The sequence below is a fragment of the Salminus brasiliensis genome, chromosome 4, assembly GCF_030463535.1.
Source record: "Salminus brasiliensis chromosome 4, fSalBra1.hap2, whole genome shotgun sequence".
NCBI classification, from domain to species: domain Eukaryota; kingdom Metazoa; phylum Chordata; class Actinopteri; order Characiformes; family Bryconidae; genus Salminus; species Salminus brasiliensis.
Window position 1 is genome coordinate 46729271 of NC_132881.1, and position 18442 is coordinate 46747712.

General features: G+C 41.4%; 1 protein-coding gene across 1 annotated transcript in view; it reads right to left on the reverse strand.

Moving 5' to 3' along the window:
* Positions 1-18442, reverse strand: part of gpm6ab (glycoprotein M6Ab) — a 61355-nt gene that overhangs the window by 13377 nt on the left and 29536 nt on the right. The window contains exon 2 of the mRNA XM_072678577.1: positions 810-1002. Coding sequence (XP_072534678.1) covers positions 810-1002 — 193 coding nt within the window. The remainder of the gene's footprint in view (positions 1-809; positions 1003-18442) is intronic.

The window sequence follows — 18442 nt, forward strand, 5'->3', positions numbered from 1 at the left end:
GCTGCAGTGTTAGCTTGAGGACCGGCTGCAGTGGGCCGTGTAACTGGGCCAGCAGAGGTATCGACCCCGCAGTGGCCTGGTACAGGAAAATACCCTCATTTCTCATTTTCTGTGTCAAAAGAGACACATCCTAAAGCCACCTTCCTCTTTATAGAGCAGGTGGTTTATGAAAATAGGCCACTTTGAACGTTTTTACCCTTGTGATGTAGTGTAGCCTAGACTAATTTAAAGGACACGTAGAGCATTAAATGGAATATTTCCAAAAAAGTAGATTTTTGATTAAATAACATTATAATTAAATCCCATTTAATGACTTACTGATATTAAGGGGGTTTGAACTAAAGAAACAGACAGTTGTTCCATTATAACACTGTTCCCACATCATTCCCAATGTTCCCACTGTTCCCTTTACAATTACAAAGGTCTAATTCTAGTATTGCATAGGTCCCCATGGACTTATGAAGACCTATGAAGTTGTTCTGTGGTATCTAGACACCTTCAGATGTTAGCAGCAGGTCCTTCAGGTCCTGTATGTTGTGAGGTGGGACCGTCTTAAGCATCAGTGAGCTTTGGGCAGACCTTGGAGAGCCTTGGAGACCTTTTGGTAGGTACTGAACACCCCACAAGACCTGCCTGATGTTTTTGAGGGGTTGTGACCCAGTGGTCTAGCCATCCTCACTGGTCTGTGCAGTGCTATTGTATTGCCGATGTAATTGGTTTTAATGTTATGGCTGGTCTGTGTATTGGCCCAAACCATGTGTGTTGTGTTTATTGTAAGGTCATACTTTACATGAACGGTCCGTACTCACATGGTAAAGACATCCAGGGCATCCACTGGTGATCGGACCACCTCGAAGTAGTTCTGCAGGATGGTGACGGTGCCAGAGAGAGCTTCATGTCCGCAGCCGCAGAAGAGCGCCACCCCAGCGTACAGCAGGATGGTGGCGATGAGAGAGGCATAGGGAATCCCACTCAGGCATTTAATACAGCACTCAGAGCACCCTGTCAACAAGAGCAAGACAAAGCATCAGGCTTTAGCTGTAGGTCATTACTCTGGAAGATGAAACAGGTCATTCATGTAGGTAAATAATTAGGACACCCATCCCCAACCCTGTTTAACCCTCACTAAAATCATCATCAAAGAAAAAATAAGAGTGTGTAATAGGAAAATGTCTTGGAGAATCCTGGTGTTTACTGAACAATGAGGATATTTTGGTGAACACTGCTGATGAATGGTGACTGTTGTAAAATGTAGCTATTGTTCTCCATTCATGGAGAATTGATGGGGAATCATGGTGTTGGTGATGGATGGTGTTCAGTGTTTGGTGAAGAATTTCATTGTCTGTTGGGGATTGTTGGTGTTTGGTGAAGAATGGTGGTAACTGCTGAAGAATGCACTGTGGTTCTTGTAAGAGATGGCCGACATTTGTTGAAGAGTGCTGGTGTTTGTTGGAAAATATAGATGTTTGTTAGAGTTCGTAGGTATTTGATGAGTTGGTGTTTAAAGAATGATGGGTTGTGATGGAGAATGATGGAGCTTGATGTAGAATGATAGTGTAGGGTCTAGAATGTTGGTATTTGTTTGGGAATTATGGTGTTCAGTGGCGAATGTTAATATTGTTGGAGAATGTGCTTGGTGGAGAATTGTGGTGGTTGGTGGCAAAGTGTGGTATTTGTTGTAGAATGATGGCGTCTGGTGAAGAATGCTGGTGTCTGATGGAGAGGGTTGGTATTTGAGAATGTTGGTGTTTGGTGAGGAATGATGATGTTTGGTGGAGAATGAAGGTATTAGTTGGGGAGTGCTGGTGTCTGGTGGGGAATGAAGGCATTTGTTGGAGAATACTGGTGTCTGGTGGAGATGGTTGGTATTTGAGAATGATGGTGTTTGCTGAAGAATGATGTTTGTTAGACAATGTTGGTGTTTGGTGAAGAATTATGGTGTCTGATGGACAACGATGATGTTTGTTGGAGAATTAAGGCATTTGTAGGGGAATGTTGGTGTTTGGTGGAGAATAAAGGTATTTGTAGGGAAATTAAGGTATTTGTAGGGGAATACTGGTATCTGGTGAAGAGAGTGGGTATTTGAGAATGATGGTGTTTGCTGAAGAATGACAATGTTTGGTGTAGAATAAAGGTATTTGTTGGAGAATAAAGGTATTTGTAGGGGAATACAAGCATCTGGTGGAGAATGAAGGTATTTGTTATGGAATGCTGGTGTCTGGTGGAGAGGGTGGGTATTTGAGAATGATGGTGTTTGCTGAAGAATGACGATGTTTGGTGTAGAATAAAGGTATTTGTTGGAGAATAAAGGTATTTGTAGGGCTATGCTGGTGTCTGATGGAGAGGGTTGGTATTTGACAATGATGGTGTTTGCTGAAGAATGATGTTTGTTAGACAATGTTGGTGTTTGGTGAAGAATAATGGTGTCTGATGGACAACAATGATGTTTGTTGGAGAATAAAGGTATTTGTAGGGGAATGCTAGTGTTTGGTGGAGAATAAAGGTATTTGTAGGGGAATACTGGTGTTTGGTGGAGAATGAGGGTATTAGTTGGGGAGTGCTGGTGTCTGGTGGGGAATGAAGGTATTTGTTGGAGAATGAAGGTATTTGTAGGGGAATACTGGTATCTGGTGGAGATGGTTGGTATTTGAGAATGATGGTGTTTGCTGAAGAATGATGTTTGTTAGACAATGTTGGCATTTGGTGAATAATTGTGGTGTCTGATGGACAACGATGATGTTTGGTGGGGAATGAAGGTATTTTTAGGGGAATGCTAGTGTTTGGTAGAGAATGAGGGTATTAGTTGGGGAGTGCTGGTGTCTGGTGGGGAATTAAGGTATTTGTAGGGGAATACTGGTATCTGGTGGAGAGGGTGTGTATTTGAAAATGATGGTGTTTGCTGAAAATGTATGGTGTCTGATGGAGAATAATGATGTTTGTTGAAGAATGAGGTTATTTGTTGCTGAATGCTGGTGTCTGGTGGAGAGGGTTGGTATTTGAGAATGATGGTGTTTAGCTTTTAACAGTACCGTCTATCAGGTTTTCAAGCTTGCAATCAAATTTGCCATTTTCCGTGGAAGCAGAGCTCACTGCATTTCTGCTGCTGACCCTGAGCCCATCCATTCATTTTCTGTCTGAAAGGAGGAAGTTTACTGTCACTCTGACCAATCAGAACTGCCCTGCTGCAAGATTTATGGCCATAATATGCCCGCACGCAAACGGAATCGATCGCAAATTACACACAGCTGTCCCTCTGTGACTGCGAGCGGCAGGGATTTATGGGGTATCGTAAACGTTGTGCGCTGCCCCAACAAAACAAAGCACTGAGAGCTGCCCAGTGGCAGCACGGCATAGTTGAACAGATTCCACTGTGAGAGGATGTTCTCAATCATCTCTCCCATAGCAGGAGAAATGTGCTTCTTGCTGTGAGGATAGATGATTTCCAAGAGTGAGGATTCAAGATCCACAGTCTGGGCTATGTGTTCGCAACATGCTTTCATGATTTTCCACCCTGGAGCAACTGGAGACTGCACAGCCGAATCTCAAAGCAATCTAGTGTTCATGGTTCTTTAGGGTCTCTTATCTTAACCATTCTTATTGTATTACTATGCCCATCTTATATCAAGCGCTGGTTATGAAATCGGATTGTGTCTGCCTTCACTTCGGCTACACCCCTTGCCCTCCAGAACCTACAGTCTAAAGAAGCGTAGATAATGTGTTTTTTCCTTCTGCGATGTTCCAGCTCCTGAAGAAAGTGCATGGCGCTTCAGCAGCACCTTGAGAACGCCCTGTGGCTATAAGTGCAGAAATGTAACGCTCTAGAGACCAGCAGAGCGACACTGAATCGCAAACAGTGCAGCCGCCTGCACTCCCCTATACTCCACCCATCACTCACAGCCTCATTATAACCTCAGCACAAACACACAACCTTACTACTGCTAAAATAAACACTGTGTCTCTGGAAAGAAAGGACATGGATCACTGGCTGTGGTTTGATTGGACCCAGAGGGTCTAGACACCCAGTTTCATATCTAGTCCTCCCAAAATGACAGATTTACACTATATGGACAAAAGTATCGTGACACTTGCTGATTCACTGCTTCTCCCAAAATCAAGGGTTTTAAAAAGAGTAACTGTGCTGTGAGGATCTGATTGCATATAGCGACATGAGCGTTATTAGTGAGGTCAGGATGTTGGATGATGATCACCTTATCCCCAGTTCCCCAACTCAGTATCCCAAAAGTATCAGGTGGAGCACCAACCATCATCCAAGAGGACACAGTTCTTCCACTGCTTCACATCTCAATGCTGGGGGGCTTTATACCCCTCTAGCCCATGCCTGTCGTGAGGCATGGTGGCAATATGTTCATGGCTATCTGCTCCAGAGAGTCCTATTGTATTGGTGATACTATAAACTAGTGCAGTTCAGTTCAGTAGGTCAGTTTGAGAAGCGCTTTGAGATGCTAGGCCCACATGTAACAAACTGAAGAACTTGTGTGATCTGGGTCATTGTCTTGTTGCATAGCCCAACATCTCTTCAGCTTTAGGTTATGGCCTGCTGCTCTTATTTTCTCCAGTAAAATGTTTCAGTACTGGGAGTACTGGAAAAATATAAGATAAGAAGTCATGTTGGTGCCAGAGACAACAGTGATTGGTGGAGTGATGTCACCTAAGAATGTTCGAATGAGTCACAGTTGTTGTGCAAGACCACCAAAAGAAGGCAAGCATTGTTTCATGACTCTTCCTTTCTCCAATAATCATCCCAAGCTCTGATTCTTTGGTTCATCATTGAACTGGTGCTTACTGGTTTCTGGATAACACTTTCTGGATGCACTTCTTTGTAAGCTTTATCTGTAACACAGTGAGGACTGTAAAGGCAAAGACGCCACGTGCCACGTAAGCAGAAATGGCCTTTTACCTGTTTGAGCGTGCACCTCAAAAGTCTCCAGTCTTCTCAATATCAGCAAGAAAAAAGCCCTCCTACTCCAACTGCAATGGCTCCTTCCTACTGAACATCTTCATCATTACAGGTGTCCCCAGGAAGGCTGCCTTGCCAGTGCTTGTCAGCAGTTTAGACTGGCTAACTCATTTACAAAAGGAACAAAAACACAAGTCTACGACATCACGGTGCACTGGATGGTAATAGCTGCCACCCTCGAATGCAGTCATGACTGTTTGTTTTTCATTACACATGGATGGGTGGAGGCAAATGAAGAAAGAGGTTGTGATGATTATAGCTGCCCATTAGGCTAACCAGGCCATGCAGTGTATTTGTGTGTGTTGTTAGAAAGAGAGAAGCTGTAAATTGACTGACTGGAGTGAGACAGAGCACCATGGGGGCAAAAAAAAGGGCAAGCAGCGCTACCTACATCTTTACCAAACTGGTTTCCATCAGCTCACTTACCCCATATGCACAAATGTTTGTGGACGCCCTTGCTAGTGAACACATTCAGCTACTTTAAGTGTCACCTGTTGCTGTTACACAGCTTATCTAGTCCCTGCAGAGAAGTACTGCCAATAGAATAGGACTCTCCGAAGCAGATAAACCTGATTAACCTATTGGCTCCATGCTGTCTAATGTCAGGCGTGGGCTAGAGCCCGCCAGCATTGAGCTGTGGAGCAGTGGAAGAACTGTTTTGTCTGGAATGATAATGGTGGTGGTGCTCCATCCAGTACTTTTGGGATACTGAGTTGGGGAGTTGTGGTTGAGGTGGGGTGGTGATCATCCAACATCCTGACCTTACTACTGCGATCATTACTGAATGCAATCAAATCTTTATAGCAATGCTGCACAATCTGATAGAATGATTTCCCTGGACAGTAGAGACAGTCACTCCAACAATTTTTTAATACCCTTGATTACAGATACACAGCAAATGAGCAGGTGTCCCAATACTTTTGTTTAGTTTACACTAGAGAAGCAGCATGCTCATAGAACATGCAGCCATTAACCCATATATGCACACATGGTTTCGCTAATGTCATGTGATTATCCTACACTTCACTTCTTCAACATGAAGGTTCTACAAAGGGTTCTTTGAGTGAGGCCAGAGGAACCAAATGTAATGGACATTCTTTCTATCTGAAAAACATGACTGTACACATAACAATAACTGTCCTATTGCACAGTCCTATCCCCCTTATGAGTGACAAGGGGTCAGCAACCGCTTTGACCTTTGTCCCAGTGTTGGTGTGAGTCCCAACTTGTGGTCTCACACTCTCATGACCTTCAGACAAAAGCCCCCTCAGACACAACCCACCCACTGGCATTCAAACTGACCAGCCCAGCTAATGACCTGAATGGACCACCAGCATCCACCAGCCCCTCTGGGACTATGAGAACATGCTACAGTACTTACAATAATAATACAGTAACAATAGATCAAAGAGGGAATGTCCCAAAGCCTATTTATAGGTTGTAAACACAATCTATTTAGGTCAGATGGTATCATTCAAAGGGCTCTAGTTTTTAGATTTAAATATTCTAATTAGTGATGACCTAACCTGGATTTGCTAACCTAGAGAGTTGTACTATATATATCTTTCATTGAGAACATTGAGTAAACATCCACAGTGCAGGCTAGAAAAAGTAAGTGAATTTTGAATTGAATTTAGGCATCTCAATAATGGTTAAGGTCAGGACTCTGACTTGGCCATTCTTAAACAGAGACCCTTTTCAGCCATTCTTTAGCTGATTTATCGTGTGCTTTGGGTCATTGTCCTGTTGCATAACCCAACATCTCTTCAGCTTAAGGTTACGGACGCTGCTCTTACATTCTCCTGTAAAATGTTCCCTCAATTAATGCAAAGTGTCCAGACCCTAAAGCAGCAAAGCCGTTTCAAACCTTGATGCTCCCTTTACCATGCTTCACAGCTGGGAGGAGGTTTTGGTGTCCAGTGTTCTTTTCCCTCTAAACACGGCAAGGTCTATATATATATATATATATATATATATATATATATATATATATATTTGTTGTTTGTTTGTTTGCTTTTGTCTTTTGTTTTTTGTGTGTCATTTCAGTTGAAATGGCTTAGCATGTGTCACATTAACTATCTGCCCCACAACTAAAATACATAGAGGTGGGTAATCAAAAATAGGGCTAACTTTTAAAAAAAAACAGCTAATTTTAAAACTTTTTTAAAGTAGATTTTAAAAATGTATAAAATATTAAATTTGACAAATTTGACACTTTCCTCAAGACAAGTATATTTGCATACATGTATATGTGTATCTCCTCTCTATTGGCTGTTTTTAACAACATGGTTAAATACAGGTAAACTAAAAAACATTATAATTATTATTATTATTATTTTTACTAAACAAGTTACAAGTGTGAAATCTATCCCATTAGAATAGAACTGAAAAATATAGACATAAAAACCTAATATAATGGTGTTTTTATGACCTACTGGACAAAGGTTGAGTACCCCAGAGATATGGCAATAAGAAACTGAAGGGGATTAAAGACGAAGCCTCTACTGCAACCCTAAATATAAAGGGCAGACAGAGAGACTCTTCACACATTAGTAGCTCTTTATCAGAACACTGACACTGGCAACATAACAGTGAGAGGCTTTACACACTTTCACGCCAGTTACATCTTCCTGGCCATGTTACAGTCTTTCTATAAAAACTCTATAAACTCTTCCAGCCTCTGTTCCCTGTGATTAGGCCTCCGAGCAGGTCGAGAGCAGGGCAAATGTGGACGTTTATTAGAGGACGAGTATTTGGGGATTCTCCACACTGCCAATAGCGAGACTATTGTGACTTTTGAATTGAATTTATATATATATAAATAACATGCAGATCCCCATTAAATGTGTACCTCCACCAAACATATCCTGAAGCTGCAAATAAGATCTGCACAACTTTGAGGAGGCATCTCAATAGGGTTAAGGTCAGAACTCTGACTTGGCCACTCTTAAACACAGACCCTTTTCAGCCATTCTTTAGTTGATTTATCATGTGCTTTGGGTCATTGTCCTGTTGCATAACCCAACATCTCTTCGACTTAAGGTTTTGGACATGCAGATACCTACAGCCAAGATTCCAAAACTCAGGGAAGGAATGTCTTGGAAGACATTTAATATAGATTTCCATTAAATATTAAACACACACCTGTCAGTCATAACATTAAAACCAGGTGGCGTGAACATTATTGATGATCTGGTTCCAATGGTTCTTGTCATGAGGTGGATATATCAGGCAACAGGTGAACAGTCAGTTCTTGAAGGTGATGGAGGTGTTGAAGCAGGAGAAATGGGCAAGCGTAAGAATCCGAGGCAATCTGACAAGAAGCAAACTGTCATGTTCTAGACAACTGGGTCAATCATCTCCAAACATCAGGCAGATGTTGTGGGGTGTTACTGGTTTGCAGTGGTCAGAACTTAGCAGAAGCGCTCCAGGAAAGGACAAACCAGTGACTCATGGGTCATGGGAGCGCCCAAGGCCCAATGATGCTGATGAAGGTCCCATCTCACAACTTACAGGCCTTAAATGATCTGCTGCTAATGTTAGTCTTGGTGCCAGACACCACAGGATGCCTTCAGAAATGTAGTGGCGTCCATGCAGTGATGGGTCAGAGCTGTTCTGGGGCCTACAGAATATTATGGAGGTGGTTATTTTGAATGTTATGGCTGAGATGAACTTATATCTTCTAAAAATAATGACTTTGGTGTTTCTTAATGTCTTCCAGTCACATTTTCCTAGAAATGTCTATCCAGGCCAAGAACCATCCAGGAACCTCTATTTTTAAGGGTGTATATGAAAGAAGAATACTGGTTAGAAATGATTCCCCCCAAAGCGCATTCTGTTTACCGGAGGTCTTGGCCAAAGCACAGCCGAATCAATACCAGCAGCGCTACCTTCGCCTACACCAACTGCCTTCACATCAGAGAGCTAAACATCTCTCCCTTACAGCAATGAAAAGCCCAGCTAAAACCTCAGGCTCTAACAAATCACTCCTGGTCCAGCAAACGTTCTGCAGCTTCCTCAACGCCATTGACAAAGCCAGATCAGTCAGCGCTCAGCCTCTGCAGTCAGATACTGTGCTTGATCAGGCTCCACTAGCTGCAGCTAGCGTCTGACCTGACTGGAATACTAAAGCAGCGCTCCAGCAGCGAGACACTAATGGCTCAGGGTGGGCAGGAGTGGCAGCTGCTGGCCAGATGTACCTATTATTACTGGAGGGAAATGCAGGAGCATGAACTGTGACAGTCTCAATGGAAAAATCTTAAAACTGGGTTGTGTCCTATTGCCAAAACCCCAGCAATGATGAGGTCCTGTATGAGGAGTCCACATTTGGTATTATGTTCGCTATGTGTCCAAAAGTTTGTGGACATCCTATTGCTGATGCAGGTAGACATGAAAGTGGACCCCAACGGTACATCTATCTATAAAGTGGCCTCCTTGGCGTGGTTTGAGACTAGTGTGATTTATGCAGATTACACCATGCTTACAGATGAATTATGGCTTCAGATAGCCTTTGTAGCTGTGATGCAAGACTGAACAACGAAACTGTTGCATAAATATTACCAGACGACGGTCTGGAAATGGAAAAAGAACCCGTGACCAGTCTAACAGGGCCGAACCTACATGGTCTTAGTGACCATTTGGCCCTGCAGTGGGGAAAAAAAACAGCCACGGAGTGTGTTTGCCAGTCCTGTTTGTGTGACTGAACCGTGTATTTGTGTTGACGGTGTGTCAGATGGCTTCCTGGCTTAATGCGGCCGCAGCTGATGTGAAGCGCATTTCAAAGGAGCTGAAGAGCATTCATAATTCATCTGTCAAGACTTTTATTGTCACACTGTCTTGTGCAAGTGAGTGGGAGGGAATACATGTATGTGTGTGTGTGTGTGTGTGTGTGTGTGTGTGTGTATGTGACTGATAGCACTGACTGTCCTCATTTGTTTGCCCAACCTCCTCCTTTAACGATGGCAAGCGTGTCAGCAGCATCAGCGTGACCGACACTGATAAATGACGAAAGGCCCTGACGGCTTTTCAATTAGCCCGAGACGGACAGCCGAAGCACCTGCAAAGCGTCAGGAGAGATTACACCCCTCCGGTAAACGGTAGAGCTACAGGGTCCGTGATGCTCATATTTGCAAATAAATGCATGTTGGTTGTGGTTGGTGTGGTGCAACAGATAACACCACTAGTGGCCAATGTGGGAGACTATGGTTCGATTCCCGATCTGGGTGACTATGCTGCGCTACACCAATAAGAGTCCTTGGGTAAGACTCCTAACACTACATTGGCCCTCCTCTGTAATACGAGTAACCTTGTACGTCGCTCTGGATAAGAGCGTCAGCTAAATGCTGTAAATCTAATGTTGGTTCCATGTCTGAGAACACACACACTACCCTTCAAAAGGGTGGAATCAATGTTTTCTATAATAGAAACCCAGTGTGGCTGCAGATCAATGTCTATAACTATCCCACTATACTCTACTACTGTTTAATTGAATAGGTTTCAAATAATGAATATGAAGCAAAGAGGCTGCAAATGCAACAATTAAGGACTTTACATGTCTACAGAATGTTAAACAGAGCTGTAGATGACACTAACATGACCATGACAGCTGTAGAACATCTGAGAATAAAGTAATATCATTCATTTCAAATCCACAATTCGGTATGCAGTGGTCAGTACCTTACAAAACGTGCTCCTAGGAAGCACAGCCAGTGAACCAGCAACAGGGTCATGGGTGCCCAATGCTAATTGATGCTGATGGAGGTCCCATCTTCCAACTTACAGGACTTGCTGCTAATGTCTTTATTATTATTATTATTATTATGTTAATAAATATCAGTACTCATTAATTCTCATAACATACTATTCTTATTCCTATTATCATTATTATTATTAGAAGTAGTAGATATGTAAATAATGATTGTTATATATGTAAATAATTATACATATTATACATCATTCTTACAAGTAACATAATGTTTTACCAATTTTCTATATGAAATAAAATATTGTTAATAGTTATTATTAGTTATTCTTAGTATTCAAAATAATAATAATAATAATAATCATCATCATCATCATCATCATAATAAAAAGAAAATAACACACACACACACACACACATTACCTCCTCCACAGACATTATATTAATAATAGATTAAAAACAAACAGTTTGTTTAGTGGTAGTATCTATGTTGTCTATGAAAAGAATTGTTATCCAATATTATATTTGATATATTTTTTTATATGTAAAAGGTTCCATTTAAACAATCACATATTATTATTATTATTATTATTATTATTATTATAGTAGTAGTAGTACCACTTTAGTGTACATATACATAGATTGTACTATATATATATATATATATATATATATATATATATATATATATATATATATATGTATGTGTGTGTGTGTTATATGTGTAAAAAGTGACATTGTTTATTATTATTATTATTATTATTATTATTAAGAAAAACACACACACGCACACACACTGGATATACACTGCACATAATGGATATAGAATTCCCAGATTGAATATCAGAGTCGCTGCGGTTAGCTTCCTCCACAGCCATTAGAAATAGGACACCTCATCGAGAGGCCAGCAGACCCTGGGGCTGACCACATTTCAGCACCCGAAAACCAAAGAGCTCCATCCTCCAGATAATATTAAATCATCTCTCAGAGCAGCCTGGGGGAGCCTTCTGCCACCTCTGTCCACATGACAGCTTCAGTCTGAAGCCACTGACTCACCAGGGTTCGGTTTCTCTAAAGAGTCACAGAACAACGGTCATGATCATAAGATGAAGTGAGCTGTCTTTCTGAACACTCCCTCTGTACTCCCTCAGTCTTAAACTGTCTTAAACCCCTGTACACCTGCAGATATCTAATCAGCCAATCACATGGCAGCAGTGTAACACATAAAATCATGCAGATACAGTTCTCTCAGAATAGGAGGAAATGTGATCTCCGTGATCTTGAGCATGGTATGGCTGACGGTGTCGAACTGGCTGGTTTAAGAATTTCCAAAACTGCAGATTTTCTGGGATTTTCAGCACAACGGTCTCTAGAGTTATTCAGAATGGTTGAATAAGGAACATCAGGATGGTCAGACAGGCTGGAGCTGACAGAAAGGCTCCAGTAACTCAGATAACCACTCTGTGGTGAGCAGAAAAGCATCTCAGAATGAACAAAATGTTCAAGGACTTGCAGGAAGGGCTCCTAAAGCAGAAGACCACGTCAAGTTCCTCTACTGTCAGCTAAGAACAGAAAGCTGAGGCTGCAGTGGCTCAGCACAGGCTCACCAACACTGCACAGGACTGGAGAAACGTAGTCTGGTCTGAGGAAGCATCACATATACAACACCACCTTCCACAAGTTCGATTCCTTAGTTGATCAAGAACATCACTCTACACCAATGAAAGTGAGGTGTTCTTGGAAGGACTTCTTGAAAGGAGCCAGTGTATATACACTGCAAAAGTCCTTGATCAAAACTCTAGGTTTCTATTTTAGCGTGTCTCTCGCCGTTCACCTTTAAGAGCCAGGTGCGGTCTGTCTGACCTTGGCGGGTTGCTATTTCAGTGGTGTAAAGCGTGGGGGGAGGTGTGGGGGGGGGGGGGTACGAGCGTCGGGCTGCACGCGCCTGTGTTGACAATTCACTGCCGAGATAGCAACAAACGTCTGTTGATGAATGTCTGTCTAGACTGTTTTCAGTCAGTGGAGCTCCTCCTGTGTTTTCCGCTGCCAAGATACACAGCAATACTCCAGGAACTGACCTGAACACCCCTCATTTCAAGACCACCACATATACAACACCACCTTCCACAAGTTCGATTCCTTAGTTGATCAAGAACATCACTCTACACCAATGAAAGTGAGGCGTTCTTGAAAGGACTTCTCTTGGAACCACTTTTGGTTCCATAAAGAACCTTGTGTGTCATGGAGATGTGTAGAATGTGAAGAATATTCTTCTAAAACCTCGCTCAAAGAACCTTTTGTAGCACCTTTATTTTTAAGGTCCAGGCAGGGCTGGGCGATATGGTAGAAAAATATATCACAATATTTATATCACAACTTTTTTCTTGATACACGATATTTATCACAGTACATGTAATCACAGACTAAAAGCATCAGTAGCGACAGATTCTTATAAACTACTATTTAGATCCAACATCTGCTGCTCTTCATCTAATTAACCCAGCCTAATTATACTGTCTGTAATGTTACAAACCTGCAGCTGATCAGTGTTTATTAAGCTCTAACAGTCTCCGCCAAATGCTTAAAGAATCATATTGTGAATCACGATAACAAAATTTATCACGACACGATAAAATATCGTCATATTGCCCAGCTCTAAGTGTAGGTCAGCCAGCCAATTATCCTCCAATTATCCTGACCGGCTGCTGAATCCGTGCTTAATGTTTGCAAATCAGCTCTGATTAGATCAGCTCTGAATTCTTCTATCCTTTAGAGAACAGACAGGCGAGGCGACGCAGGCTGCACATGTGTGATATGTGTTTAGCTGCCCTCAGGCTCTCGACTACCACAACTTTAGTGATTTATGAAGAGACGTTTTTTTTTTGTTGTTTTTTTTATTCATACAAAGAGATAATGCATTTAAACAGAGTCATTTAAAGGCTTGGCTAAATGATGTGCATTTAGAATTAAATCTAATCTTTAGTCTAAAATTAAAGCAATACAAAAATATATTTTTTGCCATTTATGCCGATAATGTGCCAAATTTGCCAACTGTGCCAAAATTGCATTACGAATGGACCAATAGAAATGCTCCAAAATTACCTGGAATAAAATCTTCTTACATTGACTTCCATTGCATTTCTAATTATCCAGGTTTTTGTACGACAATATATACACTACATGTCCAAATGTTTGTGGAAACCCCTTCTAATCAATGCATTCACCTACTTTAAGTACTGCCAACAGAATAGGACTCTCTGGAGCAGATCAACCGGAACCTATTGGTATCATGCTGTCTAATGTGGGCCAGGTGTGGGCTAGAGGGGTAAAAAGCCCCCCCAGCATTGAGCTGTGGAGCAGTGGAAGAACTATGTTCTCTGGAATGATGGATGGTGCTCCAGCCAATACTATTGGGATACTGAATTAAGGGTGAGGTGGGGTGGTGATCATCACCCAGACATCCTGACCTTGTTAATGCAATCAAATCCACACAGCAATGCTCTTCCAAAATGTACTAGAAAGCCTTTCTTCTTGGACAGTAGAGACAGTTACTCCAAAATAACAAAAGCAGGGTAAACTATTTTTTTTATTCGTTTCAATGGGCAGCTGTCCCAATACTTTGGGACATAGGCCTAGTCTGAAGAACAGAGCTCGGTTCCTCCAGGTTTCTCCTGGACGCCAGACCCCAGTCCAGCCAGCACAGCGTGGAGGATGTGTTCAACTCCATCAGCAGCAGCAGCAGCAGCTCACCTGATTTACCATCATTAAGCCCTGATTTACCACCAAACCAGGTGTTGATCTGAGGAGAACTCTAAATAACACTAGACTCCATGAGGAGAACTTTGGAGATGTTCTAATGATGAACACAGTGATGGAGAACCTCCACCATCACCACTTTCTGTAGGAGTGTTATTATTAGTGTTTATTCTAATATCAGTGATTTACTGAGGAGATGAACACTTACTGACCAGATATGAATCTTGTCATTCCAATTGTCATTCACAGGTGACTAAATCTTTGGCACAGTAGCGCATGATATAGTTTATGAATAATAATAAAGAATCTTATATAATATAATGTTTGTTGTTATGATATCATTCCTAAAGAGTGCTCTTAAAGAGGAGTCTGGAAATGACTGTAATTGATAGTTTCACATTAGAAAAAACCCAATAAAAATTCTGCTCTTGAGGGCTTTCATTAGCAAACGCAGCACAAGTGCATAATCACCAAAAAAAAGAGCATATGAATTTCCATATCAATCACAGGGCCTAGCATGCCAAGGCCAAAAAACACAACCAGCTCGCGACTATTTTTTCTCTCTTTTGTGGCTCAAACAAAGAGCCACTAGGCTACAGTGGACCTGTGTCCAATTTGAGACCCCTGTGTTTGCCCCCTGGGATGCTGTAAAGGGCCTTTGAGACTCTCTGGAGCTTCACAGTGAGGTGAGAGTGGGTGGAGTCTGAGACAGTGGCCACTGCCCACCATGTACCATAATCCCTTGTGATTGGCAGGTAAGGCTATCTGAACTGGCAGGCACTTATTAAGAGCTGCAGTGCGGCGTTCAGGCTTTGTGCTGATTGCTTTGTGCACGGCTCAGTCTGACACACAGGCAGTTAATTGGTGGAGTGGGTCTACTTTTACTTTGGGTGCAAAACAAAGCCTGAGGCCTGTGAGACACGACTATTCTGTGTGAAGAATTTCACTTCCAGAACCCGTATCCTACAGATTTCTTGTATTCTTTATATTAGAAGTTCATTAAAATTGCCATGGAATGCAATTCAATATGCAATATTGAGTATGTAAGTTGAGGTTTGATGTATAAATAGTAAATAATAATAAGTGTGTGACTTTGGTTGATGTGAAAAATGCTCAGATATGGTTTCACCAGCCTATTTACCACCCTGTTATTTTATCTCAGAGCTTTTCTTTTATGATGGGCTCTGCTCTGATTGGCTGGTTAACATTTACTCACTGAGACAGCTCACAACAGCTACATAGCATAGTATAGTTAATCTTAGCATTGCTCTTAGCAGTGTAACAAGAGCAGTTAGCTGGTTTAAGAGATTCTAGCCTTTATCCTAACAGTCTTCTAGCACCCACTTGCTTTATCCCATCAGCTAGTGTTAGCTTTTAGCCTTTTCAGCTTTGCTTCCATGTTCTCCTGAAGTAGCCCTTGTATTTACCATTGAGCGGCTTTCAGTAGCAGGTGAAATTGGGGTCTAAATACAATAAGTCAAGACTGGGGGTTTGGAATTGGTCTGTTTTTGGTTCTGCAGGAGGAACAGCAAAGTGGAGGTTCACAGTTTGTCATCTCCATCTACTGAACTGTTATTGTTAAAAAATTACATGATAAATACAGGTTTCCATTCTAGGGCATTTTTACTAATGTCTTATTAACCAAATTTAGTCTTGATTCATGGTTTTTCAACCTCTCTTTATTAATTAACTCCCTCAGAGTTAATTAATAAATTAGCTTTTGTTTTTGTTACTGTACCATTAAGACGTATGTGTGTGTATATGCAGTTCTACCCTGTAGTCATTGAATCCATCACTGTCTGGTTTGGAGCACAGCCACAAAGCAGGACAGGAACAGACTGCAGCGAAAAGTGAGGACAGCTAAGAAAATTGTCGGTGCTTCATTGCCCTCCATTCAGGCCTTCAGAAACCGGGCAGAGAAAATCATTACGGACTCCTCGAACTCCGTTTACAACCTTTTTCAGCTGCTCCCGTCTGGCAGACGCTACAGAACTATGTCCAATAAGACTGTCAGACACAAGAACAGTTTTTCCCCTCAGGCCATCACCATCCTCAACAGCTGATCACCATCATCAGCTACAGGCCTCAGATATTACTGATAAACTCTTATCACTCTTATCATACAGCTACTGCATTACTGCACCATTACTCATTTCACACATGTGTACACGGCTGTGATTACACAATATTTCAGCTGTATATTGTTGCATACTGCTAGTCTGTAAATAACACTGTACAGAAATGTCCTCGTATAGTCTATGTATACTGTGTACTGTGCATTGTTCTCTGTATGTTGTGTATTGTGTATTGTATGTAAATTATATGTAGAGTAGCTGTATATTATTAACACTAGAGAGTCACTAACAGCTGGAAACAAATTCCTTGTGTGTGTGAACATATGTGGCATATAAATCTGATTCTGATATATGATATTATTCCTAAAGAGTGCTGTAAAAAAAGAGTCTGAAATGACTGTAATTGATAGTTTCACATTAAAAAAAACAATAATAATAATTACAATTCTGCTCTTGAGAGCTTTCATTAGCAACCACAGCACAAGTGCAATATATATAAATATATATATACACACATACATAAGCTTCTTCATAAGTTCTGATTGGCTGCCTGAGTGTATTGTTCCTTAATCTAAAACAACAGTGGGTGGTGTTGAACTGCTGTAGACTGGATAGATGAATGCATTGTTTTCTGTTGTGGCATCACCAATTTTAGCTTAATTTGCATATATGGGAAATTTTTTGTGCATTGAAAAAAATCTGTATACACCCATTAAGACAGTACAGCTCGAGCCTCTAGTACACACTGCGGTACAGTTTGTGTAGCAGCTGTTTATGCTGGGTTTATCACCTGTGCTTTATTATCTGTGCACTTACTGTAATTGCTGCCATTATTTATCTCAATAGGTTTCAAAGGAGTGCTTAACTTCAAAGTCATATTATCAAACGGTAGATACAGTACACATCTCTATCAGCCATCTCATCCTGATATGGGATTAAATCAGTAGTGAACCATGACTATTAGAACGACACTATCAGTTAGATTAGATTAGATTAGATTAGATTCAACTTTATTGCCATTAAGAAAGTACAAGCCAATGAAATGCAGTGCCATATATGTAAAAAAAAAAAAAAGTTAGTGCTAAGCTAATGCTGGTGCATTTGATTACTTTTGGCTGCTGTAGATTAAATACAGACATGTTGAATCTAGTCATATATTCCATATGTTATTTGAAATGTATGTTCTACTGTGCACACTCACAGCCAGGCATGTATCTAGAACTTTCAGAAGTTGTAGAGTGATGTTTTTAGGCATCCAAACATAGCTGACTAATTCCTCTGTCACTTTTTAATTATGTTGAAGGGTTAATCTGACGTGTACTAATAGCACAACACAATTTGCCTGTCTCTACCAAGATATCACAGAGGACAAACGTCCTAATACCCTTGATTCAGAAGATACAATGAAAGAGCAGGTGTCCCAATACTTTTGTCCATGTAGTGTCAATTAGCCTTGTAGCTCCAGTGCAAAAACACCAGAACTAGACTAGATTTGGGGTGTTGATGGTGGTTTTCACCTATAAACCAAATCTAGCTCCCCTCATTCAGCCAATCAAGGCCTTCTGGTGCAATGACTAATCAGGCAGGGCTGGTTAGGGTTGGACCTCGGTTCTGGTTAGATTACAATGACCACTGTGGTTTAAAACAATCCAGAAAGGCTAATGTCTAGTCAAGCTGCACTCTCTCTCTTTCTTCCTGTCACTCATTCCCTCCCTCTCTCGCTCACCTCTTCAGATCGCTCGGGGACATGGCGCCTGTACCGGCTGTCAGCCGTCAGAGCCATCAGCTCTGCCTGTGTGATGTCCAGGCAGTGTGGGCTGGAGGCAGCCCTTCCTTAACCCAGTACTGAATACTTTCTAAACCCTATACTGTATAACCCAGTACTGAATACTTATCCCTATACTGCATAACCCAGTACTGAATACTGTCTTA